This window comes from Myxocyprinus asiaticus, chromosome 2, assembly GCF_019703515.2.
Source record: "Myxocyprinus asiaticus isolate MX2 ecotype Aquarium Trade chromosome 2, UBuf_Myxa_2, whole genome shotgun sequence".
NCBI classification, from domain to species: Eukaryota; Metazoa; Chordata; class Actinopteri; order Cypriniformes; family Catostomidae; genus Myxocyprinus; species Myxocyprinus asiaticus.
The window spans coordinates 36,397,483-36,421,400 of NC_059345.1; the positions used below are offsets into that span (position 1 = coordinate 36,397,483).

At 38.5% G+C, this 23,918-nt stretch overlaps 1 protein-coding gene and 1 long non-coding RNA gene across 2 annotated transcripts; one reads left to right on the forward strand and one right to left on the reverse strand.

Annotated features, from left to right (window-relative positions):
• Positions 1-1,752: 1,752 nt before the first annotated feature.
• On the reverse strand, positions 1,753-5,967 carry LOC127416042 (iroquois-class homeodomain protein irx-5-like). Its single transcript, XM_051655142.1, has 3 exons — positions 5,399-5,967; positions 3,968-4,373; positions 1,753-3,478 (listed from the first exon to the last, which is right to left on the reverse strand). Exons 1-3 carry the CDS (start codon positions 5,633-5,635, stop codon positions 2,793-2,795), a joined length of 1,329 nt encoding a protein of 442 aa, XP_051511102.1. The 5' UTR covers positions 5,636-5,967; the 3' UTR covers positions 1,753-2,792.
• A 247-nt stretch (positions 5,968-6,214) lies between these two features.
• On the forward strand, positions 6,215-17,520 carry LOC127416061 (uncharacterized). Its single transcript, XR_007893031.1, has 4 exons — positions 6,215-6,409; positions 8,288-8,359; positions 16,587-17,062; positions 17,213-17,520. It is a non-coding gene; the product is annotated as an uncharacterized LOC127416061 (long non-coding RNA).
• Positions 17,521-23,918: the final 6,398 nt, after the last annotated feature.

The window sequence follows — 23,918 nt, forward strand, 5'->3', positions numbered from 1 at the left end:
TGTGTAAAAGTAAAAAAATAATCTATGCCTATGTTTAAAATGCACATTTTATAATATAATTAATACCGTTGATAACAAAGGAGCGAATAATATCCCAAATGTGACTTTGGTTTTCATCAATACATCAAACAAAGCAGTCACCAATTTAAGTCACGTATGGTGGCATTTGAAACATATTTCTAAAGGTTAAGGATTAATTTATTTATTTTTGCATTCATACAAAAAAAAAAAAAAAAACAAACAAAAAAAAAATTAAATAAAATAAAATCAGAATTTGCGCGAATACAGAATACATTATGCATCTTCAGTGTGCCTAACGGGCTCTCTCTATTGTGCCTATGGACGTTTAAATCAGCTTTTACACATGCTTCCTTTATCCGTTTAAATATCCAATTGATTTCCCTCATGCGTAAAATGAGATCGTAAATTATTATCGATATTTTAATATTAAGGCCTAGCATGTCAGCATTTGAAGAGAAGATATATATATATATATATATATATATATATATATATATATATATATATATATATATATATATATATATATATAATGTGAAAATGTGAAAATTCAGGAAATGTGATGTTTATTACAGGTATTGAGACGAAGAATAAATGTAACAGTCTGTCCTCAATAATATCAATTCCTCCTTTTTAAACTTCTAAATGGGCTTATGCACATATGGGCCATTGCAATGAATGCTTCAACTCCTAGAGGTATCAGCAAAGAAAAACATAATTATGCTATTTACCCGGCTGATGTGTTGCAGAGGCAGCTCCATCCCACTCCGAGAGATTAAATATAGCCACCCCCTCATCCACTCTGCTGCCGGGGAAGGACATTAGAGCCCGGGGAATTAAATGAAACCCAGGGGACTTTTCAACTGGAGTGTGCAAAGTAAACTATAGAGATTAATGACACGACCTCAGACTGATTTAAAGAGCTCCCATTCCTCCCTTCTGTTATTATTATTATTATTATTATTATTATTATTATTATTATTATTATTATTGTTATTATTATTATTAGTAGTAGTAGTAGTAGTATAATTATTATTAATTTTATTATTAAGGGAAATTGAGTCTATAGTTTCTGGTTTGTCTACGACAAAACAGTGGTGAGATGCTAAAAATGTGTTGAAACTTTGTCACAGTATCGATGCTGAATAGAAGCGTTATGGAGAGAATGTAAATAATTAATTGTCTACCCCATCTTGTTTAGGCCATGGTTCGAGCTTGGATGACAATCAATACATTTGCATCTTAAAAAAATACCAATGATTTCTGCATTTAAAGAACGAACAGCTGTTTATCCTTTTGTGAGAAAACAAAATGTAATTGCGGACCAATAAATAATTAAATAATAATAATAATAAAGCGACTTCGATAGAGTCAGTTATCAATTGGATTTATTATGTAATTTGGTGATTGTTTTTTTTTTTTCATATGCTTAAACAAAATTGTGTAACTAAAACTTTTTGTTTTTATCTTAATGTATTAAAAATAATTTACATGCTATTAATTTGTGTGTGGGAATTAAAATGTAAAAGCACAAACATTTCTGAAAACCCATTGTGATAAATTAGCATGTTGTGTTTTTCCTCTAATCTATAATCATTTACTCTCTCTCACTCCAATTTACCTGCACCATCTGAAGTAGTTCACTCTGTATCTTAACGAGTCAGGGCTTGAAAAGAGCAAGTGTGACACCTATCTGCGGGTGAGGGTAGAGGTGCAGGACAGTACTAAGGGACAGGCCACGCCAGGGGACATTTGCTTGTCACGGCACCTTGGCTACACTTTTGAAAACCATCATTGTCTATAATTCAAAGCGCTATTAAGCCTATCCTGCCATTTAATGATATAACAGAGCAGTATGCTCCAAGGCCCACTCCGCATCGCCGCGCGCCTCTAACCACTTTGCCACGCCTAGGAAATAGTAATGAGGTCTAAATTTAGCATAAAATCGAACTCATTACTGGAGTTCACCACCTGATTGCTTTGCATATAACACGACGCGGTTGGAATGTAATTGGGTTAAATGACTGCTCGACACTTTTGCCGGTGTTGTCATATCAATATTTACCCGTCCAACCATCTCTCTGTTTGCAATGACAGATGCGTATTGTGTTTCTGGAGAAAGTTGTGTAAAACGTTAGTAGCATCGAACCAACCACGGAACATTTGCAAATCAAACCTCGTCTCCATATGGCCTTTCCCTAACCGCCTGAGTTTCAGTGTTTGCCCCTGCTTGTTTTAAAAGTTAAAAATACATTTGAAAACGCTATCGACCTACAATGTCCAAGCAGACCGCGATTTAACAACCCATTTTCGGTCCTGATGTCCTATTCGGACCTGATCTATCCTCAAGTAACCTAAATAATAATGTAAACATGTTTTGTTTTTTGTTTTTATGTTTGTGCAGCTATTACATTTCTCATTCACAGCCATGCAAATTCCCAAATCAACCGCTGCACACATTTTCTTTTCCATAATTTACTTCAAAGATAGTGTATTGTCCATTTTAAATACAAAATGCTACATTAAATATACATATTAGTCTTTTTAATACAAATAGACTTAGGCGGCTGCAGCGTTTAGGACAATTCTTAGAAGTTACATCCTCTTGATTAACCATTCAGAAACTAAGATTTGAGGATATGCATTTACTCAGAAAATAATTGTCCTCGGGTACTGCAATCAGAATGATCATTTGCGTCTTCTTTTGCTTCTTCTTTTAAGCAACCACAAATAATAAATAAATGTCCATGTGATTGGCGCCGAATCCGGTATTAAATGTTTGACATACCTTTCTTTAGATCGTAAGGTGAGTCTTTGCAAAGATCTACCTGCGTTTGGCTTCTTACTTTGCTCTCTCTGACCAGAGCCTCGGCTCTGTTTAAAACAGTCTGGCTTAATCCATTGAAATGTGCCGTGGAGCTGGTGTTGGTGCCGTGGCTGCTGTGGAGATGTCCGAAAGTGCTATAGTTCGTGTAGCCCGGGTAAAAAGGCGATGTGTAGTAAATAGGCCGAGAGAGGACAGTGTTATTAGGGAGAGGGCATTGAGGGGAGGACCGGGTCGGTGAAGCAGGTCTGGCTATGACTGTGTTTTGACCCAGCCTCGCGGCCTGTGGAGCCTCACTGGCCCCCTTGCACCTGTCCGAAGACGTGGCGATCTCGGCCAAAGACCAGAGTTTGGGTTTGGGCGCTGAAGAGGAAGAATGAATAACAGATGTTACGTTGCTGTTCCCCGTGCTCGTGGCATGGCCCGGTTCTGATGGCTTCTCTTGCGTAAGGAGATCATTCCCTCTCTGTAGGACGGAGGGAGAGGATGTGGTGGGTTTTGCCTGTTCGGCGAGCAAATCCGTCCGCTCCTCTGTGTTTTTTAATTCCGTGTCTGACAAAAGTGGATCAAGATCTTTAGCCTCGTCTTTAAACCTGTCGCACGGTATCTCCCCTGGGTTGATGAGTTTATGATCTAAAGGCAAAAAATAAATAGATTTGATTAAGCACGACTGGCCCACAACACAGTTCAACATTTTGGAACATTAGACACAAATATTGCGTATACAAGCATTTTGCAGGTTTTGCATTCAATAAATTAACCAATTTCTGTGCAATCATAAAGTTTTAAAATAGCAATAAATAATAATAATAATAATAATAATAATAATAATAATAATAATAATAATAATAATAATAATAGGGTGGTTATTATCATAGCCATGAATGAGATTCCGTGCACCAGCTGTGTCCTTATTATGCAGCTCGAGATAAATGGAGTGCAAAGCGCCATACGTCACCAGCAATTCTCAGTCCATAAGAAGTCAAATTAGAGGAGCTCAAGGTGATTATTATTTAAAGCAATTCTCCCATTATAAATAATATACTACCATTAACCAGCAATCAATTTTGTGCCCGGAGTGAAAACGACTGCAATGAAAAATTGATGATTTTTTCCACAGACCTGCCTCTGTGTCTGTGGATTCTCCCTTGTCTGTAGGCTTGTTTGGCTCGTCGTCGTCGTTTTTCTCTAGATCAATGTTTTCGTCCTCCTCCTCGTCCTCGCTCCTGTTCCGTGGGGTCCAGGTCATCTTGTTCTCCTTCTTTAGCCTCCTCCTGGCGTTGGCGAACCAGGTGGACACTTGCGTGAGGGTCATTTTTGTGATGATGGCCAGCATTATCTTCTCGCCTTTGGTGGGGTATGGGTTTTTCCTGTGCTCGCTTAACCAGGCTTTCAAAGTGGCTGTGGCGTCTCGGGTAGCATTCTTGCGGTAAGCTGGGTCTCCATACGGGTATGAGCCCAAGGGAGCAGCGTAAGGATGATACCCAATAGATCCGGCCATGCCTGTCGCGTGGTCATACGGCGAGCTCTGCAAAGAGCCAAACCAATAGTTTTATTAGCAAAATTTCACTATATCGGTACCTGTGCACAATAGAATATCAGTTTCAGATCACTTACGCAAACACAGAAAACACCATGAACAAACACACTTTTACGCACACACTTGCAAAGACAAACATGCAGATGTATGCCACATGTACACACTTTAAATCTAATTAATCTAAAGAGTAAAGCAAGGCCGCGGGGACACGCAAGAACAACATATCGTTTCCATTTAGCCAGTTGCCTCATTCCCTTCAGCAGAAATGATTTTGAAATGCAATTTCACAACTTTCTCTCCACCCCCCCATTGTTTACGATCTAACGATAAATCTAACGACAATGACTTTTGAGAATTTATTGTCAGATTAATGCTAATTAGAATTTGCAGCATTGTATTGGGTCATCTGACATTGTGATGGCCTACTCACACGATTTACATTTAAATCGCCGGTTGAACATGTTTCCTTTACGTAGCTTATTTGACTAAATACACGGCTAAGACAAATTGGACACAACTGATCATTTATTCTCTTTGATATGAGGTAGGCCTATTACGTTTACAGCTCTCAAGATTGGGGGAAATCGATTAGCCACAAACGACAACAAAAATATTAGGCTAATTACTAAATATATTTTCTAAATAATTAATAAGTGGAATTATGTGTGTTTTTTACGTGTTTCTTTTTGCCTTTCTGAGATTCGTATTGAAAGAGATATATTTGCTTCATTTAGAGACAACAATCTAAATAGCTATCTATTTGCTGTAATGTATGTTTGAGCATAATTTCTGGTTATTTAAAAACGTTGTATTGTTTTGTACTAAACCCAATCTCGCGAATGTATATTTGCTTATTAAAACCGCAGATGTTGCGCTGCAAAGACAAATGTTTAATGTGTGCGTCATACTTGCAACACATCGCCTAATATGTATCGCAACTGCAAGTGTAATAAAATCCAGTCAACTTTTCCAAAGTAGAAAAAATAAATAGGCACCCCAAATAGCTCACTCACCACATAAGAAGTAAAAGTGGCAGCGGCATCAGCACCGTACGGGAGATGGGAACTGTAGCCTGGCGAGGCGCTGGTGAACGCTGTAGATCCGGCATAGGGAGCGAAAGCAGAGCCAGAGGAAGATCTCCCTAGTTCCTCAGTCCGAGGTCCCGATATCACGCTTGTACTGTAGGCAGGACACGAATAGAGTGCCAAAGAGGCGGATGGCTGATACAAGTAGCCCTGAGGGTACGCCATGGTGAAGATCCTAATATAAGGTTCTCACTTGTGTTTTTTTCCCTCAAACTCTTACGCGCTCTCAGCGCTCGCTCATAGAGTTGCGAATAAACAGACCCCCGTCCCGTCCTGCTCGCGGTGATAGCAGTGATGGAAATGAAAGAGAACGACAAATGCATATACTTCACACTCGTTAATCAGTCGTTGTCAGACTGCAACCCGGTTGTTTTCACTCACACGCGGATTTTCGAGCCACTCTCTCACCCTCTGTGCGCACTGTGTCTCTCATGCCTAACGCGCGGAACAAGTTTTTTTTTTGCTCTCGGATGGGGCTTTGCTTTGGAGAGTGTCCTGCCAGGATGCTAAGTTGGAAATTGAGGATTCTGACGCCTACTATGTGCCTCTCGCTCCTCCTCTCAGGGTGTAGTTATGGTAGGAAAGGAAAGCTGGATTTGGGTTACAGCAGCCCAGCCTGAATCGTCTCTCTCTCTCTCTCTCTCTCTCTCTCTCTCTCTCCTCTCTCTCTCTCTCTCTCTCTCTCTCTGTACATTCGTACCCTGCATGGCACTCACTAACAATCTCCCCCGCTTCCCCTCTATTTTTGTCTCTAACAAGCCTCATTGCCTTAGACTGAGCAGCTGCAGCCCCTGGATGGCGGTCTCATGCGAGCCAGCTACATCAACTTCAGCTTTCCTTATTTTAATACATGAAGCCTTTATTTTCGCTCACGATTATTTACAAATGGACGGTTATCTCACTCGGACGATTAGCCAAATGCGAGAGGAGACGCTACAAGTACTGTTTGCAGTTCTTCATCTTCCTTTTTGTGTGTTCTCTGCGCTCATTCTTACCATATTGAAATAGGCTATATACTTTCCAAGAATATGCGACAGTCGGCGATCCATCTGATCCAAGACAGCTGAACGTGGACGACCAGTTTTGACGTTGCTCCTAAATTGACAAGCGTTTGCAAATGATCGTGGCTAAATGACACGTTTAGCCTATTTTATCTTGATTCCTCGTATAAATGGATCGCTTGAATAATATCATTATGCCACAATTGTTTTCGCATAACACTTCCCACCTTACTGAAAGAGAGGGAGAGAGAGAGAGTTGTGTGACTAGTGACTACACACGCTTAGATAAATTCTTAGCGGTAAGAAAGTGAAGAAGTAACTTTTGACAGGTGTTAACTGATTTTTCCGCTGGACAGTTTTCGCCTTAGATCCCGGAACAAACTAGATCTTCTTCTCCTTAACACCAAAGCCCCAAGCGCAGACAGATTAAGACCATATGAACCACGGCAAATCCGCCACGACCAGGGCTCTAAGCCCCTTTGATTCAAACAGATATCTGCGGCGGAAAATATCCCCATTTTATTCTGTTTGCTTGCTGACTTTATTGTGTGTTTATTACATGACAACAATTTTAACAATGGAGAATAGATGTTTAAATTATTTAAGAGTAAATATAGGATACGTTTAGATAACACCGATCATTTAACACAATTAAATGTTTTGATACTGTCAAAATAGCCACAGGATATATATATGAAAATACAAACAGTTATTAAACTTATATATATATATATATATATATATATATATATATATATATATATATATATATATATATAAGTTTAATAACTGTTTGTATTTTCATAATCTAAGTGTTCCATAACACCAACGCACAAATAATTTTACACGGTTGAGGAAAAGTTTTTGCATTACGCGAATTAGATTGCAGTCATTTTTTAAGACAATATTTTTTTTTTTAAGACAATTTAATTTATGAATGAATTTATGATATTCCGGTGTAATTTATGAATGAAAAGGAAAAAAAGAAGAAAAAAAAAAAAAAAAAGGAAAAGATATAGGTGTCTAAGGAGATTGATCCATGACTCGTCGAGCTGATTGTGCCTCACTTGTTAAAGTCTATCTGAGCCGAAAGGGATCGCTATAGGCGCTGCTACAGAGTTGTGTGCATGAGGTCACGTGTTACTGAACTCCAAGAACCTCACAAGAGTGAAGAATGATGACGCTTAAACTCAGTGGACTAATGCTAAATTCAAAGCAAAACAAACGGTAGACATACGAAGAGATTACCACAATGTCGACTGTGATAGTGAAGACATTTTTATTAGCTTTGCCCCACCACCAAATAAATGAAACTCACCTGGGAATATGAGAATTCGATGAGAATGACAATACTGATCGAGACAGTACTATGGATAATGATTTCATACCATTTATAATAATACAATAAATAAATAAATAATAAAAAAAAGGCCACACACTTTTTCATTTTCACTTTACATTTTGAATCAAATGTCGTATATTTCCTTTTCTAGAGCAGTGAGATCCCATTGCACCAATTCTGCACCTGTCTTAAGAGTTGGCCATGATTCATCCACGAAGAACTAACCCATTCAATGGCTCACATGGCTATTTATGATATATATATATATATATATATATATATATATATATATATATATATATATATATATATATATATATATATTCTGTTTTTGCTGAAGCACAATGGAAGTGGCCAGTCATCGGTCACCAAATAGCATATCAGCTTCCAAGGATACCCGGGGGTAGCATTTGAATGACGTCAATATTCGTTATAGAGTTTTATCGGCAGTAATGAGTTCCTCTTCACCAATAGGATTCGTGAGTGAAAGAAAGCATGGAAAGAGAATGCAGCAGGAAGTCACACTCTACACACGCTGGCAGAAAGGTAGGAAAATGCGCTATTTAATTTACATGACATACTCTATAATTCATACCCTCATCAAAGTGCACGAATAATCCTAGAACAGCACTTATGGGCGTGATGTTTTAGCAAAAGGAGTTGTATTTAAATATTCCGTGCCTTGCTTTTTCGAAATGCTTATAAGTGAACTCCCAGACTGGACGGCAAGAGGAGGTGTAGGCTTATGTTAAGATATGTGCTCCAAATGATATAGGTTATTGATTATGGGCTTTCTAAAGTTTGAGTTTGCGTTAGAATACTAAAATTGATGAAGGCTCGCTTCATGTTGGACGGTTATGTTTGTAACTATGCATGTTTTTTTTTTTTTTTTTTTTTAATGTGACTAGTGTGTTATGTTGCACAATAACGCAATATTCTAAATGGACCAGGCTACACCAGGGCCGACAAAAAAAAAATAAAAAAAAATGGAGAGCTAGGGGGTGGTGTTTCAAGTAGTGCTTTTCCACCAAAATGCCTTGGGGAGACAACGTAATTTAATTTGGATTTAGAAACTATTATTAGAAAGCATTATCTATTTTAGCAGACTAATTGCTTCTAGCGTTTACGCGCAGAATGGTCTGGTTAAACAAAGTTAGTTAACGTGAAGTGCATGACAGGTTTTCTCGAGGCACAAGGTTAGGCGTGTCTCTTCCGACAGCAGTGGGCAGCCGGTTACATGTAGGCTACCTCTCTCTGTGTCCCCCTCAAACGGATTTTAGCCACTTCAAATCTGCCATAAACCGATTAGTTGACGCAAAATATTCTTTGATGTATTAGCTAAGGGGTTTTGCCACTTGGAAGCCAATTGAAATTCTAAACAGTCCGCCGCTAATGCTTTAGGGAGATCCGTAGCGAATAATGGATGTGATTTATTTTTGACCTTGTCATTTTTATGAAATGATTAAACACATGTGCACAAGAAGGCCCTATACACAAAACAACAAAGCAACACAGTGATAATAATAATAATAATAATAATAATAATAATACTAAAACCAAAAAAAGTATGATGTATTTTTAAATAAAATGTATATTCTCTTCATTAGAGGTAACAATAACAGTACAAGCAGTAGAACAGTACAATAAACTACTTTACATATAGAATGAGTGTACATTTAAAAGAGGAGCTTCACTGAAGACATTAACTGTATTCATCATTTATTTGTGCCCATCTATTATATATATATATATGTATATATATATATAGTTGTGCTCAAAAGTTTGCATACCCTTGGAGAATTGGTAATATATGTACCATTTTTAAAGAAAACATGAGTGAGCAGGCAAAACACATTTCTTTTATTTCTAATGGGATTCATATTCAACTGTAGGTTATAACAGAATGGCACAATCATAAAACAAAGCATGGCAACAAAGAAAAAAATGAAATAACCCCTGTTCAAAAGTCTGCATACCCTTAGTTTTTAATACAGTGTATTGCCCCCTTTAGCATCAATGACAGCGTGCAGTCTTTTGTAATAGTTGTCTATGAGGCCCCAAATTCTTGCAGGTAGTATAGCTGCCCATTCGTATTGGCAAAATGCCTCCATGTCATGCAATGTATTTGGTCGTCTTGCATGAACCACACGTTTGAGATCTCCCCAGAGTGGCTCGATGATATGAAGGTCAGGAGACTGTGATGGCCACTCCAGAACCTTCACCTTTTTCTGCTGTAACCACTGGAGGGTCAACTTCGCCTTGTGCTTAGGGTCATTGTCGTGCTGGAAAGTCCAAGAGCTTCCCATGCGCAGCTTCCATGCAGAAGAACGCAAATTGTCTGCCAGTATTTTCTGATAACATGCTGCATTCATCTTGCCATCAATTTTCACAAAATTCCCCATGCCTTTAGAGCTCACACACCCCCAAAACATCAGTGAGCCACCACCATGCTTCACAGTGGGGATGGTATTCTTTTCATTATAGGCCTTGTTGACCCCTCTCCAAACATAGCGCTTATGGTTGTGACCATAAAGCTCTATTTTGGTCTCCTCACTTCAAATTACAGTGTGCCAGAAGCTGTGAGGCGTGTCAAGGTGTTGTCGGGCATATTGTAACCGGGCTTTTTTATGGCATTGATGCAGTAAAGGCTTCTTTCTGGCAACTCAACCATGCAGCTAATTTTTGTTCAAGTATCGTCATATTGTGCTCCCTGAAACAACCACACCATCTTTTTCCAGAGCAGCCTGTGTTTCTCCTGAGGTTACCTGTGGGTTTTTCTTTGTATCCCGAACAATTCTTCTGGCAGTTGTGGCTGAAATCTTTCTTGGTCTACCTGACCTTGGCTTGGTATCAAGAGATCCCCGAATTTTCCACTTCTTAATAAGCGATTGAACAGTACTGACTGGCATTTTCAAGGCTTTGGATCTTTTGACAGTCTTTTGACAGTTCTTTTCTGCTCCGCATTGCTCAGTATCTAGCCTACTCAGTGAATTCACGTGAGAGCTAACAAACTCATTGACTATTTATACACAGGCACTAATTTCAATTTTAAAAGCCACAGGTGTGGGAAATTAAACTTTAATTGCCATTTAAACATGTGTGTGTCACCTTGTGTGTCTGTAACAAGGCCAAACATTTAAGGGAATGTAAACTTTTGATCAGGACCATTTGGGTGATTACTGTTATCATTATGATTTAAAAAGGAGCCAAACAACTATGTGATGATAAATGGCTTCATATGATCACTATCCTTAAATAAAAGACATTTTTTTTTTTTTTTTTTTTTGCATGATCAGTCATATTTTCAAAATCAGTGCCACAATTTCACAATTTCTGCCAGGGAATGCAAAATTTTGAGCACAACTGTACACACACACACACACACACACATACAGCAACCTCATCCCTAAATAAAATGCCTGTTGGAGTGTGTCTCAATATTGCAATATTTTCCCACACACTATCTGTCTTCTAATAAGTGCAGACACTATGTGAAGTAAGTGGACTCTAGTTAGACCACTGTTTTAAAAGTTAACCAAAATGTATCTACAAATTATTGGTGGTACTGTGAAAGTAAGTGTTAATTAAAGAGGACTACAGTTTTTTTTTTTTCATTTGTTACTTATAATGTGCATTTAATATACTTATTGCTTTACTAAATAAAATATATAAATAATCTATAATATAATTTTAATAATCTTAACTTTGTTCGTATTATATTATGTGCTATCAATAAATTCTTCTGTGTTAATAGTATTATGTGAGGAATTACATGCATGTATTCAATCATAACAATGGTGTAATGGAGCTGTTATAGCCATGAACCGAATATCTATGTAAGAAGGGCACAAGATCAAAAGGGGCAATGATCATTACTTAAAAGGACAATCTAAATCTGTTAGTGCTCTGTATGTGTAAAGAGGTCCTCTTATTGAAACAACCTAAGTTGTTGATGCAGGAGCTCATTTATTTTAAACATGATTACTCTGGTTTTCTTTTCTGGCCCATGGAACAGGTGCAAAAACAGCATGAGGGAGTTCCAGCAGATTTAATCGACTTTCTGATTCTCATCAAGATAGCCTTTACCACCCCAGTCAACTCTGAAGTGTTCATATACTAGGCAGAGATAGACTGGGTCCCTGGGTCCCCCAGCTGAGGCTCCATATTCCCAGTAGTTTTCATCAGAGGCCCCTGGTGACTGACAAGCCGTTAGCCAGGCTAAACTGTGTCATGATGAGCTTTTTATGAGAATGGATTCAGAAATGAGAGATTTCAGACAAAGATTGTGTGCATTTTTCTCTCTCTCTTTCTTTATATTTCTCTCTCCTCTCCCTCCCCTGTCCCTCTCTCCCCTGCCAGCCAGCTAGATTATGATTGATTTAGTTGAAATGGATTGTAGGAAGCAGACATTGATTTTTCAATAACTTCTCACCAAAAAATATTTAAAGTTCCATCCACAGGGTGGAAATTCCAGCATCCGGCATTCTCTCTCTCCTCCTCCCTGTGCCATTCTTTGCTCTGAGAGGGAGAAAGCACCGTAATGCAGTCTAGTCTGCGATGAGACAAATGACCTGTAATGTTATTTTGAAATGAGTCAGTAGGCTGAGGGACTAAAGGAGTATTGATTGAGCCTAATGAGGATTGAGTGTTGGGAAAACAAGCGTTTTCAGGGTTTTGCTGAAGCATCTCTTGTCAGCACATAAGGCACACCATACTATGCATTCCTTGCTACAGCCGTAGATGGATAATTTTCTGGCTGTTTATACTAAATCAGACTTGACCACACTGTATGTGCACACATAAAGTAACAGTAAAGGTGAATGATGAAATAGTTTCGGTAAAACATTGAGAAAACTCTGAATATTTCACATTCATACCTATAGCATGCATACAATTTTTGTGTGAAAAGTGTTAGAGAGCCTTTCGGGATGTGTTATAGGTGCATAGATTTTAGTAGAATGGAGATGGACAGGCTCATTTTCAAGTTGTTATAATGTATAGACAATGAGTTATACAGTAGCCAAAACTACCTCTTTTCCAAACTTAACCAGACATTTTTGATCAGTTGTTTGGGTTTCATTTTCAGATCGGGGGTCCGAAATAGTCAATATATATATTTCATGATTTCAGGATAGAAACCCATGAAATGATTGGTGTATCCACCACTGTTTTTTTAACAGAATTTTCATACTTTTGTATTTAATAACTAAAGGAACCTTGTCATAGTTGTTTCTGAATATGATTTATGTGAATGGAAGCACCCTCATTATAGGATTCTGGTAGGGATTTTTGCAAGACATGCATAATCCAGAGTGTCTTTACATTTACAAACTATAATTTTACTAGATGATTAAATTATTTAAATATGGGTTTGTTTGAATGATAACATGATAAAATGTCTTAGGGGAATTTATGACTTTTATCTCTGAGTAATAAATAAATGCACAGTAAATATAAATATATTTATTATTTTTCTAAATACTATTTTATAAATAAATAGTATTTTTGCTTATAAGGGCTATATCTTTTTTTTTTTATTATTATTTTTTTTTTCACCAATAACTACAATGACCTAAATTTAAGTAAGCTAGTTTTGAATAACTTTATTTCCAGGCTGAATTCTGCATGTTGTTTTTAAATCTAAGAATATGTATTTATTGTGTGAATTATTATATACATGTACTAATTGTCCATACTAGAGGTTAACTACTCACAGTTAATCATCTAACAAAATTAATACAATTAAAAGTTACAAAATAGCCAGCAAAATTAAAAAAAAGTAAACAAAGTATCTTGCTCTATTATTATTATATATTTTTTCAAATGCATAATATGTTCAGAATATAAACATAAAATACAGGGCTTTTACATGCACACAAACACAATCTCCAGTAAATGCCTCACTGAGACAACTATTTGAAGTCCCTGATCTGTCAACATGCCTTTTAATTGGTGTGAGAAAACAAGCAGCCACAGTTGGTTTATTTCTGACTGCAGTTTTCATTGCAAGCAGGGCGTGCTAAAATGAACTCAATAGGATTACAGTAAATGTAATTTAACATATTTTTCTCTAACTTTTTATTGTAAGAAGTGAGTCAAAATGCAAGTCCAATTCTAGTTTTACACGGTTTTGATACCTAACCAAACAGAACAAAAATGTAATCAAGTAGTTATTACAAGTGTATTTACAATATTGTACTTAAATGCTATGCCATTGCAATATTACCATTGTCATTTTTCTCTGACCACACTCTATAAGTGATACCATCTTGCTTTTCAGTCTCATCATCCTGTTAGTAAGCATTGTGGCACGCTCATTCTAGATTGAGTTCAGGTGAGGGACTGTTGCAGGTAATCAGCTGAAGCTGTTGCATAATTTTTAGGAGTTGTGTTCTCCTGTCCTCTTCCGTGAGCAGCAGTGTTGTTGTTTTGTTTTCTCTGAGCAGCTCTTTGATGCCATATCCTCTTGCAGTTGCTCAGTCCCAGCAGACATGTTTCATAAACATCCAATGGAAAACATCCTCTGCATTTGAAATGTAGATGACTTTTCTGCCTGCCTCTCTGCATACCGTACTTGCCCTCTCACATTCTCTCTCAGATGCTCTCTCGCAGCAGAGGTGTAGGGTTTCTCTCCACTGCCTTTGTTATGTTCGAACAGTTACCCGATCAAGCCTCAGCACTTTGGGTGTCAGGTGTAATCTGTGGCAACAACAATGTGAGCGAGGCCTCATTCCCCATTTGCTCCTCATTAGGATGATATCACTGAGGTGCCGGATCCAAATTAGCAGTTTTGTTATGCTGCGATAGCACACGATATGGTCTTTCATATACAACAGGGATGCTTGTGAGAGTAGCACAGAAGAATGGCGACTAATTACAGTTCAACTGAGAACTATGTTGTTACGTAATGGATGATTAATTTCATGCTTCATTGTAGCCTGATTTAAAAAAAAAAAATATATATATATATATATATATAAAATTATATTTTATAAATGATGTATATATTTTAAATCATATACAGTATATATATACTCAATGAGCACTTTATTAGGAACACTATATGGTCCTGGTAAAGTGCCTGACATGGTCTTCTGCTGTTGTAGCCCATCTGCTTCAAGATTTAACGTGTTGTGCATTCTGAGATGCTATGCTGCTCACTACAATTGTACAGAGCGGTTTTCTGAGTTACCGTATCCTTTCTGTCAACTCAAACCAGTCTGGGCTGCGTTTTCTAGAAGCATCATAAGCCTAAGTAGATCGTAGAAACCATTGGTGCCAATGGTCTCTACGATCAACTTAAGGTTGCGATGCTTTTGGGAAATGCAGCTCTGGCTATTCTCCGTTGACCTCTCTCATCAACAAGGCGTTTTCATCCGCAGAACTGCTGCTCACTGGCTATTTTTTGTTTTTGGCACCATTCTGAATAAACTCTGGAGACTGTTGTGCATGAAAATCCCATGAGATCAGCAGTTACAGAAATACTCAAACCAGCCTGTCTGGCACCAACAATCATGCCACAGTCGAAATCACTGAGATCACCTTTTTTCCCCCATTCTGATGGTTGATGTGATAATTAACTGAAGCTCCTGACCCGTATCTGCATGATTGTATGCATTGCACTGCTGCCACACGATTGGCTGATTAGATAATTGCATGAATAAGTAGGTGTATAGGTTTTTCTAATAAAGTCCAAAGTAAGTGTCTGTGTGTGTGTGTGTGTGTGTGTGTGTGATATATATATATATATATATATATATATATATATATATATATATATATATATATATATACGGTGCATATACGGTGCACATGAGTCCTTCACTACAGAAACTGTTCTCTCCTCCGCTGTGTTGATTACATCTCCTCAAAACGCAGAAACTCTGGAATTAGCTACACACCATGAGTATGTTTTAGATTTTTCCATCTGTTATGTCTTTCAGCTATGATAAGCCTTAATGCTGATGATATTAGTTTAACTGCATTTCCCTGCTATAGTGTAGTAGTAATCTGAGTGATCATGGTGTGAGAGACAATGACTTCAAAGAAACCCCTTGCTGACTGATGTGCTGACTCAATGCAGTCAAACTTGACATTACTCATAACACATACAAATTGTCTGTTGTTGCCACCTGCTGGATAAAATCTTTAATGTCACAGTGAAAAATTAAAAGACACACATCTAGCTCTTTTACACATCTACACTGCTCTTACACTTTAGTTTAGAACGCCACAAATATAAGCGGAGTGATACAAAGAGTGAAGGGTCCGAGTGCTGATGGTGTGAGACATCAGTACTCATGGAACTTCTCTCGTCCAATTCAGATTCGAGGACCAGAACTAACTGTTGTATTTGTGTGTGTGTGTATTGGTGAGGGGGAAGGAGGGAAAGTTAAAGCTAGGGCGTTTAATCCAGAGAGGCTAGCAGTTAGCAAGCTAGCTTTGAAAGCATAGAGCCCGCCCTCGCTAAAGAGGTGTCTCCAAAGCCACGTCTCCTCTATCAAACAGGTACACAAACTACATGAGTTAAATACTTCATTACATTAACAAAATATATAAAAACAAATCAAACCATGTAATTACCTGTCCAAAAGAAAAACAGCAACCATGGCATCATTTTTCGGACCCTTTGAGTCCCGCAGTTGCCTCCAGTGTGGAAAAGCAACGCCAATGTTAATTCTGCTTTTAGCATGCTCTTGATCCATATGTTTTTTCGTTGTAGAAGTTTCTAACACGGACTTTCTTTTCTTGTTTCCTTTTACTGGTGGTTCAGGAGGAACATTAGGTAGCTGCGGTTTTCCTTCCATTCTCACACTCGCTCTGCACAGCGTCAAGGAACCCACGCTGATGACGTGTGATTGTCTGCGCGAACAAGTTGCGTGGCGGTATGCAAATATAGATTGACAGACAGGAAGGACATCCTATCATTACATTCGGACCGAATGCTCATTTTTTAATCCTGTCCCTTCCACAGAAGATATATATATATTTTTTTACATTTAGACCACTTAAATTATATATTGCTATCAGGATGTGAAGAGACTTTCAACCAGTACAACAAAAACATTTCTGAAAAAGATTGCACACCCTAGCTTTATGAGGGCCGTCCATGCGGGAGACAGTAGAGATGTGCAGAGGTGAAGGCTGCGCTTCCGTCCTTGAGGGAACCCATTTAAACAGCACTTTGAATGTGAAGCTAGACAGCACTGGGAGTCATCTCACCGACTGGTGCTGTATGCGAGAGAGGAAGTGAGTGAGTGAGAGAGAGATGCCTTTCCACATTAAGCATCTAGCGTTTTCATAGGCTGAATTTCCTGTTGTTGAATATTCACTGAATTCTCATTTTCCTTACCTTTCCTTCATTATTCCTTTTGTGTCTGTTTTCTGTATCTCACACAGGTCCTGATGGAGATGGAGGGAGTGAGAAATAGAGAGAGGACGAGGGAAAGCCCATAATGCTGTAATGCCCGTTAGCGAGATTTCACGCACTCTCTCTGATCTGACTCACTGACAGCAGCCTCTAAGAGACTCTAATGAGAATGTTTGGTAGGGTTCTGTTTGTGTGTGTGTGTCTGTGTCTAGGTGAGCGCAGTTTCTATTTGCACCACTCATAAGCTGTGACAGAAAATATTTGATAAGATGCATGCACACAAACACCCACATATATTCCCTTCACACATTATTATTTTCTGACAAAAATAAATAAATAAAAAGCTACTCTGTGTGGATGTTTTGTAATAGCAGAACATCAGATTCATGTACAGTATCACACATTTTTCATGCATCTCACTTTTTGAGTTTATGCTGTCTTGTGCTTTTGACAACTAAAAGGATCAAATTGCTTGTGGGTTAAACCTAGACCAATTTAATATATTCCTTGAAACTTTTAAAATGCCGAAACCCTGTTTCAGATTGCTGTGACCAAGTTGTGTGTCAGTCCTCATTATGAAATATTAACAGTCTACTCCCTTAATTCTACTCTGCTTCCTTTAAAGTGGAAAATAGTGGCAAAAATTACTAATAACACCCATCCACTGCTTTCTCTCTCCCTCTCATGCTCTCTCATTCTATTCTACACAAATTAGCTTTGGTCCTGGAGGGCAAAATGACAAGAGGTTACTGGGAGACTATGTGTTTAATTAATTGAAAAATGCTCAAATTGCTTTTACAGTTGTTATTGGAGGTGAAAAAATGGAATCCATGTTGCCAGTACTCAGACATAATTAGCTCTTGGGGGAGTTGAATATTTAGCATTAGCAATGTTGCTGCACTTAGGACACACATTTCTATTTTGATAATGAAGGGCTGTCATTGAGGACAGCTGTAGTTGAGGGGGTGGGTGAGGGTTTGGAGGTCTTGTGCAGAGGAGAGAGACACCCTGTCTGCTCTCTCTCTCCCTCTCTCTCTCTCTCTCTCTCTCTCTCTCTCTCTCTGTGTGTGTGTGTGTGTGTGTGTGTGTGTTTCAGTAAAGGATATGGCAGCAAGGGCTCCCAGGGGCCATGCATTACCCAAAGTATTTAAGTTTCCAATTAAACTGAGAAGAACTAATGTTCACTGCAACAAGCTTGAAAAGAAGTAGATTCCACTCGCATCTCAAGGAAACCATGGCCCAAAGAAGAGACTTTAATGATCTGCTGTGGAGAATCAGTGTGGAGTCCTTAGAGACTGCTGGGCTAGTTTGAAGCAGCATGGTCTCATTTGGTTTGGACGGAGTATGGCAGTCCAACTGAGCTCCAGTACCATGCTGTCTAAACGCCTGCCTGCTGCTGCCTAAAACTGTGTGTTTGTGTGTGTGTGTGTGTGTGTGTGTGGACTTACACCATGTGGAATGGCTACAGAACGTGTGAAAGAATAAGTCTGGTCTGTTAAGTTCCATAATGTTAAACCATAATGATTCCACCTTTGTCTTGTCACTCAATTTTACATTCCTCATTTTCCTAAAAGCGCTGTAAGCGATGTTAGCCGTTTCACAAACTTTTGCCAGACTTAACCAATGAGTTAGGCGACCCCCTCTCTTTCGAAAATCCCACCCTCCAAAGACATGTCAGTAAACCAGAATGCCCAAAATGACTAACAGACAGAGAGCTAAATAATAACATCCTACAATGAGATTTGTGTGTGTGTGTGTGTGTGTGTGTGCTGTTGCTAGTGTCTAAGGGCATTTTCAGACCTCTTGCTCATTTGATTTGTTCCGAAACGGGCTAAAATATTTACCATGTTGCAAATTCGTTTCGCTTTCACATTTCACATTTCAAAACGCACCAAAATTGTGGTAATAAAAGTTGTATGTAAGCAAACCATCCCCGTATTTGTCAGAATGTTTGTGCGCTGTTCCGGGATTTAGGTCATACATCAATTTATAGGTTAAAGTGATATACCTGTCAGAATGTGTCAACCAGTAAAACATTTTTTGATTGTTGTTTATTTCATGGTTATAAAAAGTAAACAAGTGGTACAGAATGCACATTCTAATCAAAGGTTGTACTACAAATAAACATTATCCTTCACTCAGATTGATTTTAAACTCTGAAAACCTTTTTTAAACATGCAATTTTATCAAATATAGTTGACAAAAAGGTTTCCAGTCTTTAAAGGAAGGCTAAATCCACATTTTGATTTTGAATTACAGTGATGTGCTAACCTTCAGATGTCATCTCCAAAAATCCTTCAGATATACTCATGGTTATCATAGGAATACTGGTTGGTTCGATGGCCGATTCAGTCGGATTGCATTCTCACCACAAGCGAACCACACCAGAATTCATTTAAGACTGAGACCAACTCAACCATTTGTTTTGGTGTTATTTCCATGTTCATAAATGCCTAAACCTGGGGTTTTCAAAATCTTAAACAGTACAGTTTATAGTAACAGTTTATTTGTGATAAGTCAACAAACAACATTACAGAAGGGCTTGCGGATGTTTTGGCACTGATTTGCACAGAGTGGGAGATAAAAAAGCACAGGAGAGAGACAGCAGTTCAAGAGACATGGGTGATGTTTTATTTTATTATTGGCTCTTGCTTTTTCCAATGCCTTTTTCTCTAACGCTCTCTCTGTATTTCATTAGCTGTTGCTAATTGCCGGTCTGCCACTAGTCTTGACAGTGCACACTTGACGACTTGTCGGCCAGATTTCAAACATGTTTGAAATATGTCGTAGCATCTGCAACTAGTCTGTTCGAGTCGCAGGAGTGTGCACACTACACATCTGCCTATGACAGGCACTCACTGTGATCTGTGACTTGAGACTGGAAAGCAGTCCAGTCAGCGACTAAAAAAAAACAAAAAACAAAGGTGACGAGCTTGAGTCGTGTAGTGTGCGCTCGGATAAAAACATCTAATGAACAGCTGACACCTGTACCTTTGTAAAATTGAAGAGCGAACAGGTGTGACATCATTTAGAACAAAATCTTTCCAAAAAGGTGTTTTTGCATTTGTTTTGGTAGCTCGTAACAGCTTGCCTTGGCGAACATTTAGGAAAAATTCTTACCGGCTGCTAAACACCTGCTTACTGCTATTGGTCTACGTCATCAGTAGGTGTGACCTGAAGCTCCACCTACTTTGAGGCCGAAAGATAATTCTGTTTATATTGATCAGTCAGTCAAGATCAGTCAATACGAACACACCAGCGTATAGAGTTATTACCGAGCTGGAGCAAATTTATCTACATCTGTACAATTGTTCACATAGAGACATTTTCCAGGACCAGGTCATGCAATTTGTTTTTATTTATTTATTTTTGGTTTGTTTGCTTAATTAGTCAAAAGGAATTAAATCTACTCAAATTATCTCAAGTGCCCATTCACTCATGTGCCATCTGCAGCAAAAGCCATTCACACATCTGCCCAATGTAAGCCTATCATCATTCTTTTGTCTTTATTCTGCACATTAACATGTTTATACACTCATCTTTGTAACAGTATCAGTGTCATCATAAATTACAAAAACAGAGTGTAATTGGTGCGTATTATGGCCGCGTATTAGCAGTTTATTACTTTAAATCATCATTAAGTGGTTAAAACACCTACTTTTACAGATCTCATGTGAATTCTACTCATAGAATGAGGCATAAAGTCATTGATAACACATTTTTATGTCACATTAGTTAAGGTTTAACATGTAGCGTCCTCATATTTAAATGCTCCTCTAAACGCCTCCCACAGTGGTGTTGCGGGTGTCTAAGGGTGTGTTCACACTTGTAGTTCGGTTCTCTTGGTTCTCTTGGTCCAGACCAAAAATGAAAATGATACATTTAGTCCTGGTTTGCTTAGCGATCACACTGACATTTTTAACACCGAACCTAAAGATATAAAACAAAAGGCATAATAATAAGGTCACAACCTGATTGGACAGCTTTTATGACGTATATTTTGTGACGGAACTTGCCGAACATCCAAAACAATTCTGGCTGCTGGGCTATATGCGCTCTTTGGATTTATGTATATATATATATATATATATGGTGGTATTTTTACCAGCTGAGAACAAATGAAGAGCTAATAAAATGTGTAAAGGAGTCAAAACAGCGCCAGGAATTCCTCCGTTGCACACACAAATGAAGATATGCTGCAAGGACGGCTGATGGCGGTTCCGACTCCTATACCGAACTGTAATGGGCAACATAGCTCCTATGATGAGAAGAACTAGGTATGCTTGAGGTCAGTATTAAAGGCAAATTTCTTCCAGTTACTGGTCCATTTAGACGTCTTTGGTCCATGCTGCGTTCATATCAGTCGAACCGCACCAGAGTTCGTTTGGAAGCGGACCGAGACCCACTATTGCCAGGTTAAAAACAAGCTGAGATCATGTGACTTCATGCAGTCACATGAAGTCCTCTTTGCAGCCTGAACTACTTTAGAACATAAAATCTATGTGACACCTGCACTTAAAAAGCTAGACGCAGCACAACAAACACAATAGGACACAGGTGTCTCAAGAAGCGTTTATAAAAATAAAGTTTTTAACTTGACACTGTGTTTAAAAAAAATGTGGGATGTGCCACAACGTTCATAGCTGTCCGTCCAGTGCTTGTTTACATAGTAAAACAATTGAAAAACAGTGCAGACGTACACAAAAACACGTGTGAACTAGGGATGTCATACAATATCGATATATCAATTATTGATCGGCACGTTACTTTATCTATATATTTTTGAGGCATCGATATATTAAAATTAGGCGACAATTAGAAGCCCATTTTGCATGCTTTCCAATACACTCAGTTGGCCTCTGTTTAACTGTCTGGCGTAATAGCATTGGGAGACCACAAGAGGGCGATATAACATTTACTGAAACACACACACACACTCGATGAGCTGAAGTGGCACAGGAGATGGCAGTCCAAAGTAATAAAGGTTTTTGCACTTCTTCAAGAATTAACAAAGTGATGTTGATTAGTTTGCAGGTTAGTGAAACTGGTGTAATACGCAAACTGAACGATTAGAAATGGCAATTTTTATTATGGTATTTCTCTGTATGTAGCCTTGAATAGGTCTTTCATTCAAGCTGTCAAACCACAAAATTACTTAATTGTAACTGAAAATACATTGTGTAGGCTATATCAAGGATGCATGTTCACAATATATCATCCAGTGATGGCTAGAGTAAATAATCTTTGTCCTTTGATAATGATTCGGGTCGAATTTACCTATGCGAGTTGCGCTCCTTGGCACTTCAGAATGTTGACGCTGAGCGTTGCCGGTGTGTGCGTGCCTTTGTAGAAAATAATTGTTATGAAATTTTGAACGAGACTTTTTGTCCACCAGACACGTCCTGTTTGCGACCCCCTTTAATTTACCCTGCCACTCACACTTGATTAAAGTTGTGTTGAGAAATATGTCTGAAGAGATACTATTATGCAACAAGCAGCCCTATTTATATCTGATTAGATATAGTGTATATCGATAATCATCGGGAAAATGTTCTGATTATCGATGTGTGAAAAAGGCCTCGATCCCAAGCTTAGTGTGAACAGCCCCTAACTTACAAATGAACCTGGCCTGAAACCCGAAGGTTTGTTGGGTTCTGTCGAGCTCGGGTAGGATTGAAGACATCTATTGCATGTGTAGAATAACTGGATAGTGATTTTGGTATTTGAATACAGGCACATAGAATGGCTAACCAAATAATGACTATCCATGCACATACCTATTGCCAAACCCTGGTATAGGTTCACATTTGTTTATTTGTTCTTGCAAAACAAGACCCGTATATGAGAAGAGAAAATGTTTGTTATGAGGAATGTTATTATAATACTAAATGCTATGTTGACACAAAGTCATTTATACAGATTTTTTAGTTTTTTTAGTTTTTTTTTTTTTAAGTATAGATGGCCCTTTTAAAGGGAGTTAAAAGAAAATACAGTTAAATAACTGTTCTTTTAGATCGCAGACACCATCACCCATTGTACAAAAAATATGCTAATTGGGGCAACGGGAGAAACTGAGACATCGGGTTATTTAATTTCCCAGGGTGCATTGGGCTCAGCAGAGATGACAGAGAGGCTGAGGCAGAGTGTAACGGGAGCTTTACCGCAGCAGCCCTGCTCTGGGCTTCCAACCGACAGAGGAGCACCGTGAGAAAGAGAGACGGAGTGAGAGAGAGAAAGAGAAAGACAAGGAAAGTGGACCTCTGAGCTGGGACTCTTGTTCTGTAAAGCACACATCATTAAATGATATAATGTTACTGTCTGTTTGTCATGTAGTAGTGTCAACGAAAAAAAAAAAAGAAAAAAAGAAAAAAGAAACCTAGGACTGGTGCCAAAAATTAAGAGATTGAGAGACAAACAGGGCCTTGCCAGCATAGAGCTTCTCATCGTTGTCTCACTTCCTCTCTCCTCTCTTCACAGACTTGCTCTTTCTGTGTGTGCTACCCAGAATTCCTCCTGACATTTGTTATGTGAAGATAACTCACTCGCCCATAGCCTAGTGTAGCAGACAGCAATGGTTTTAAAGACACAGAGTTGGCACTGTACCAGCCCCGACGCCTCACCCACAAACTGTGCCCCTGTCAACCCCCACAGGCACCTATTGTGGCAAATCAGTGACTGTACCATTCCTTCTTTCTGCTCTTTACCAACAAATGATAAACTAAGTGGAAAAAAGAC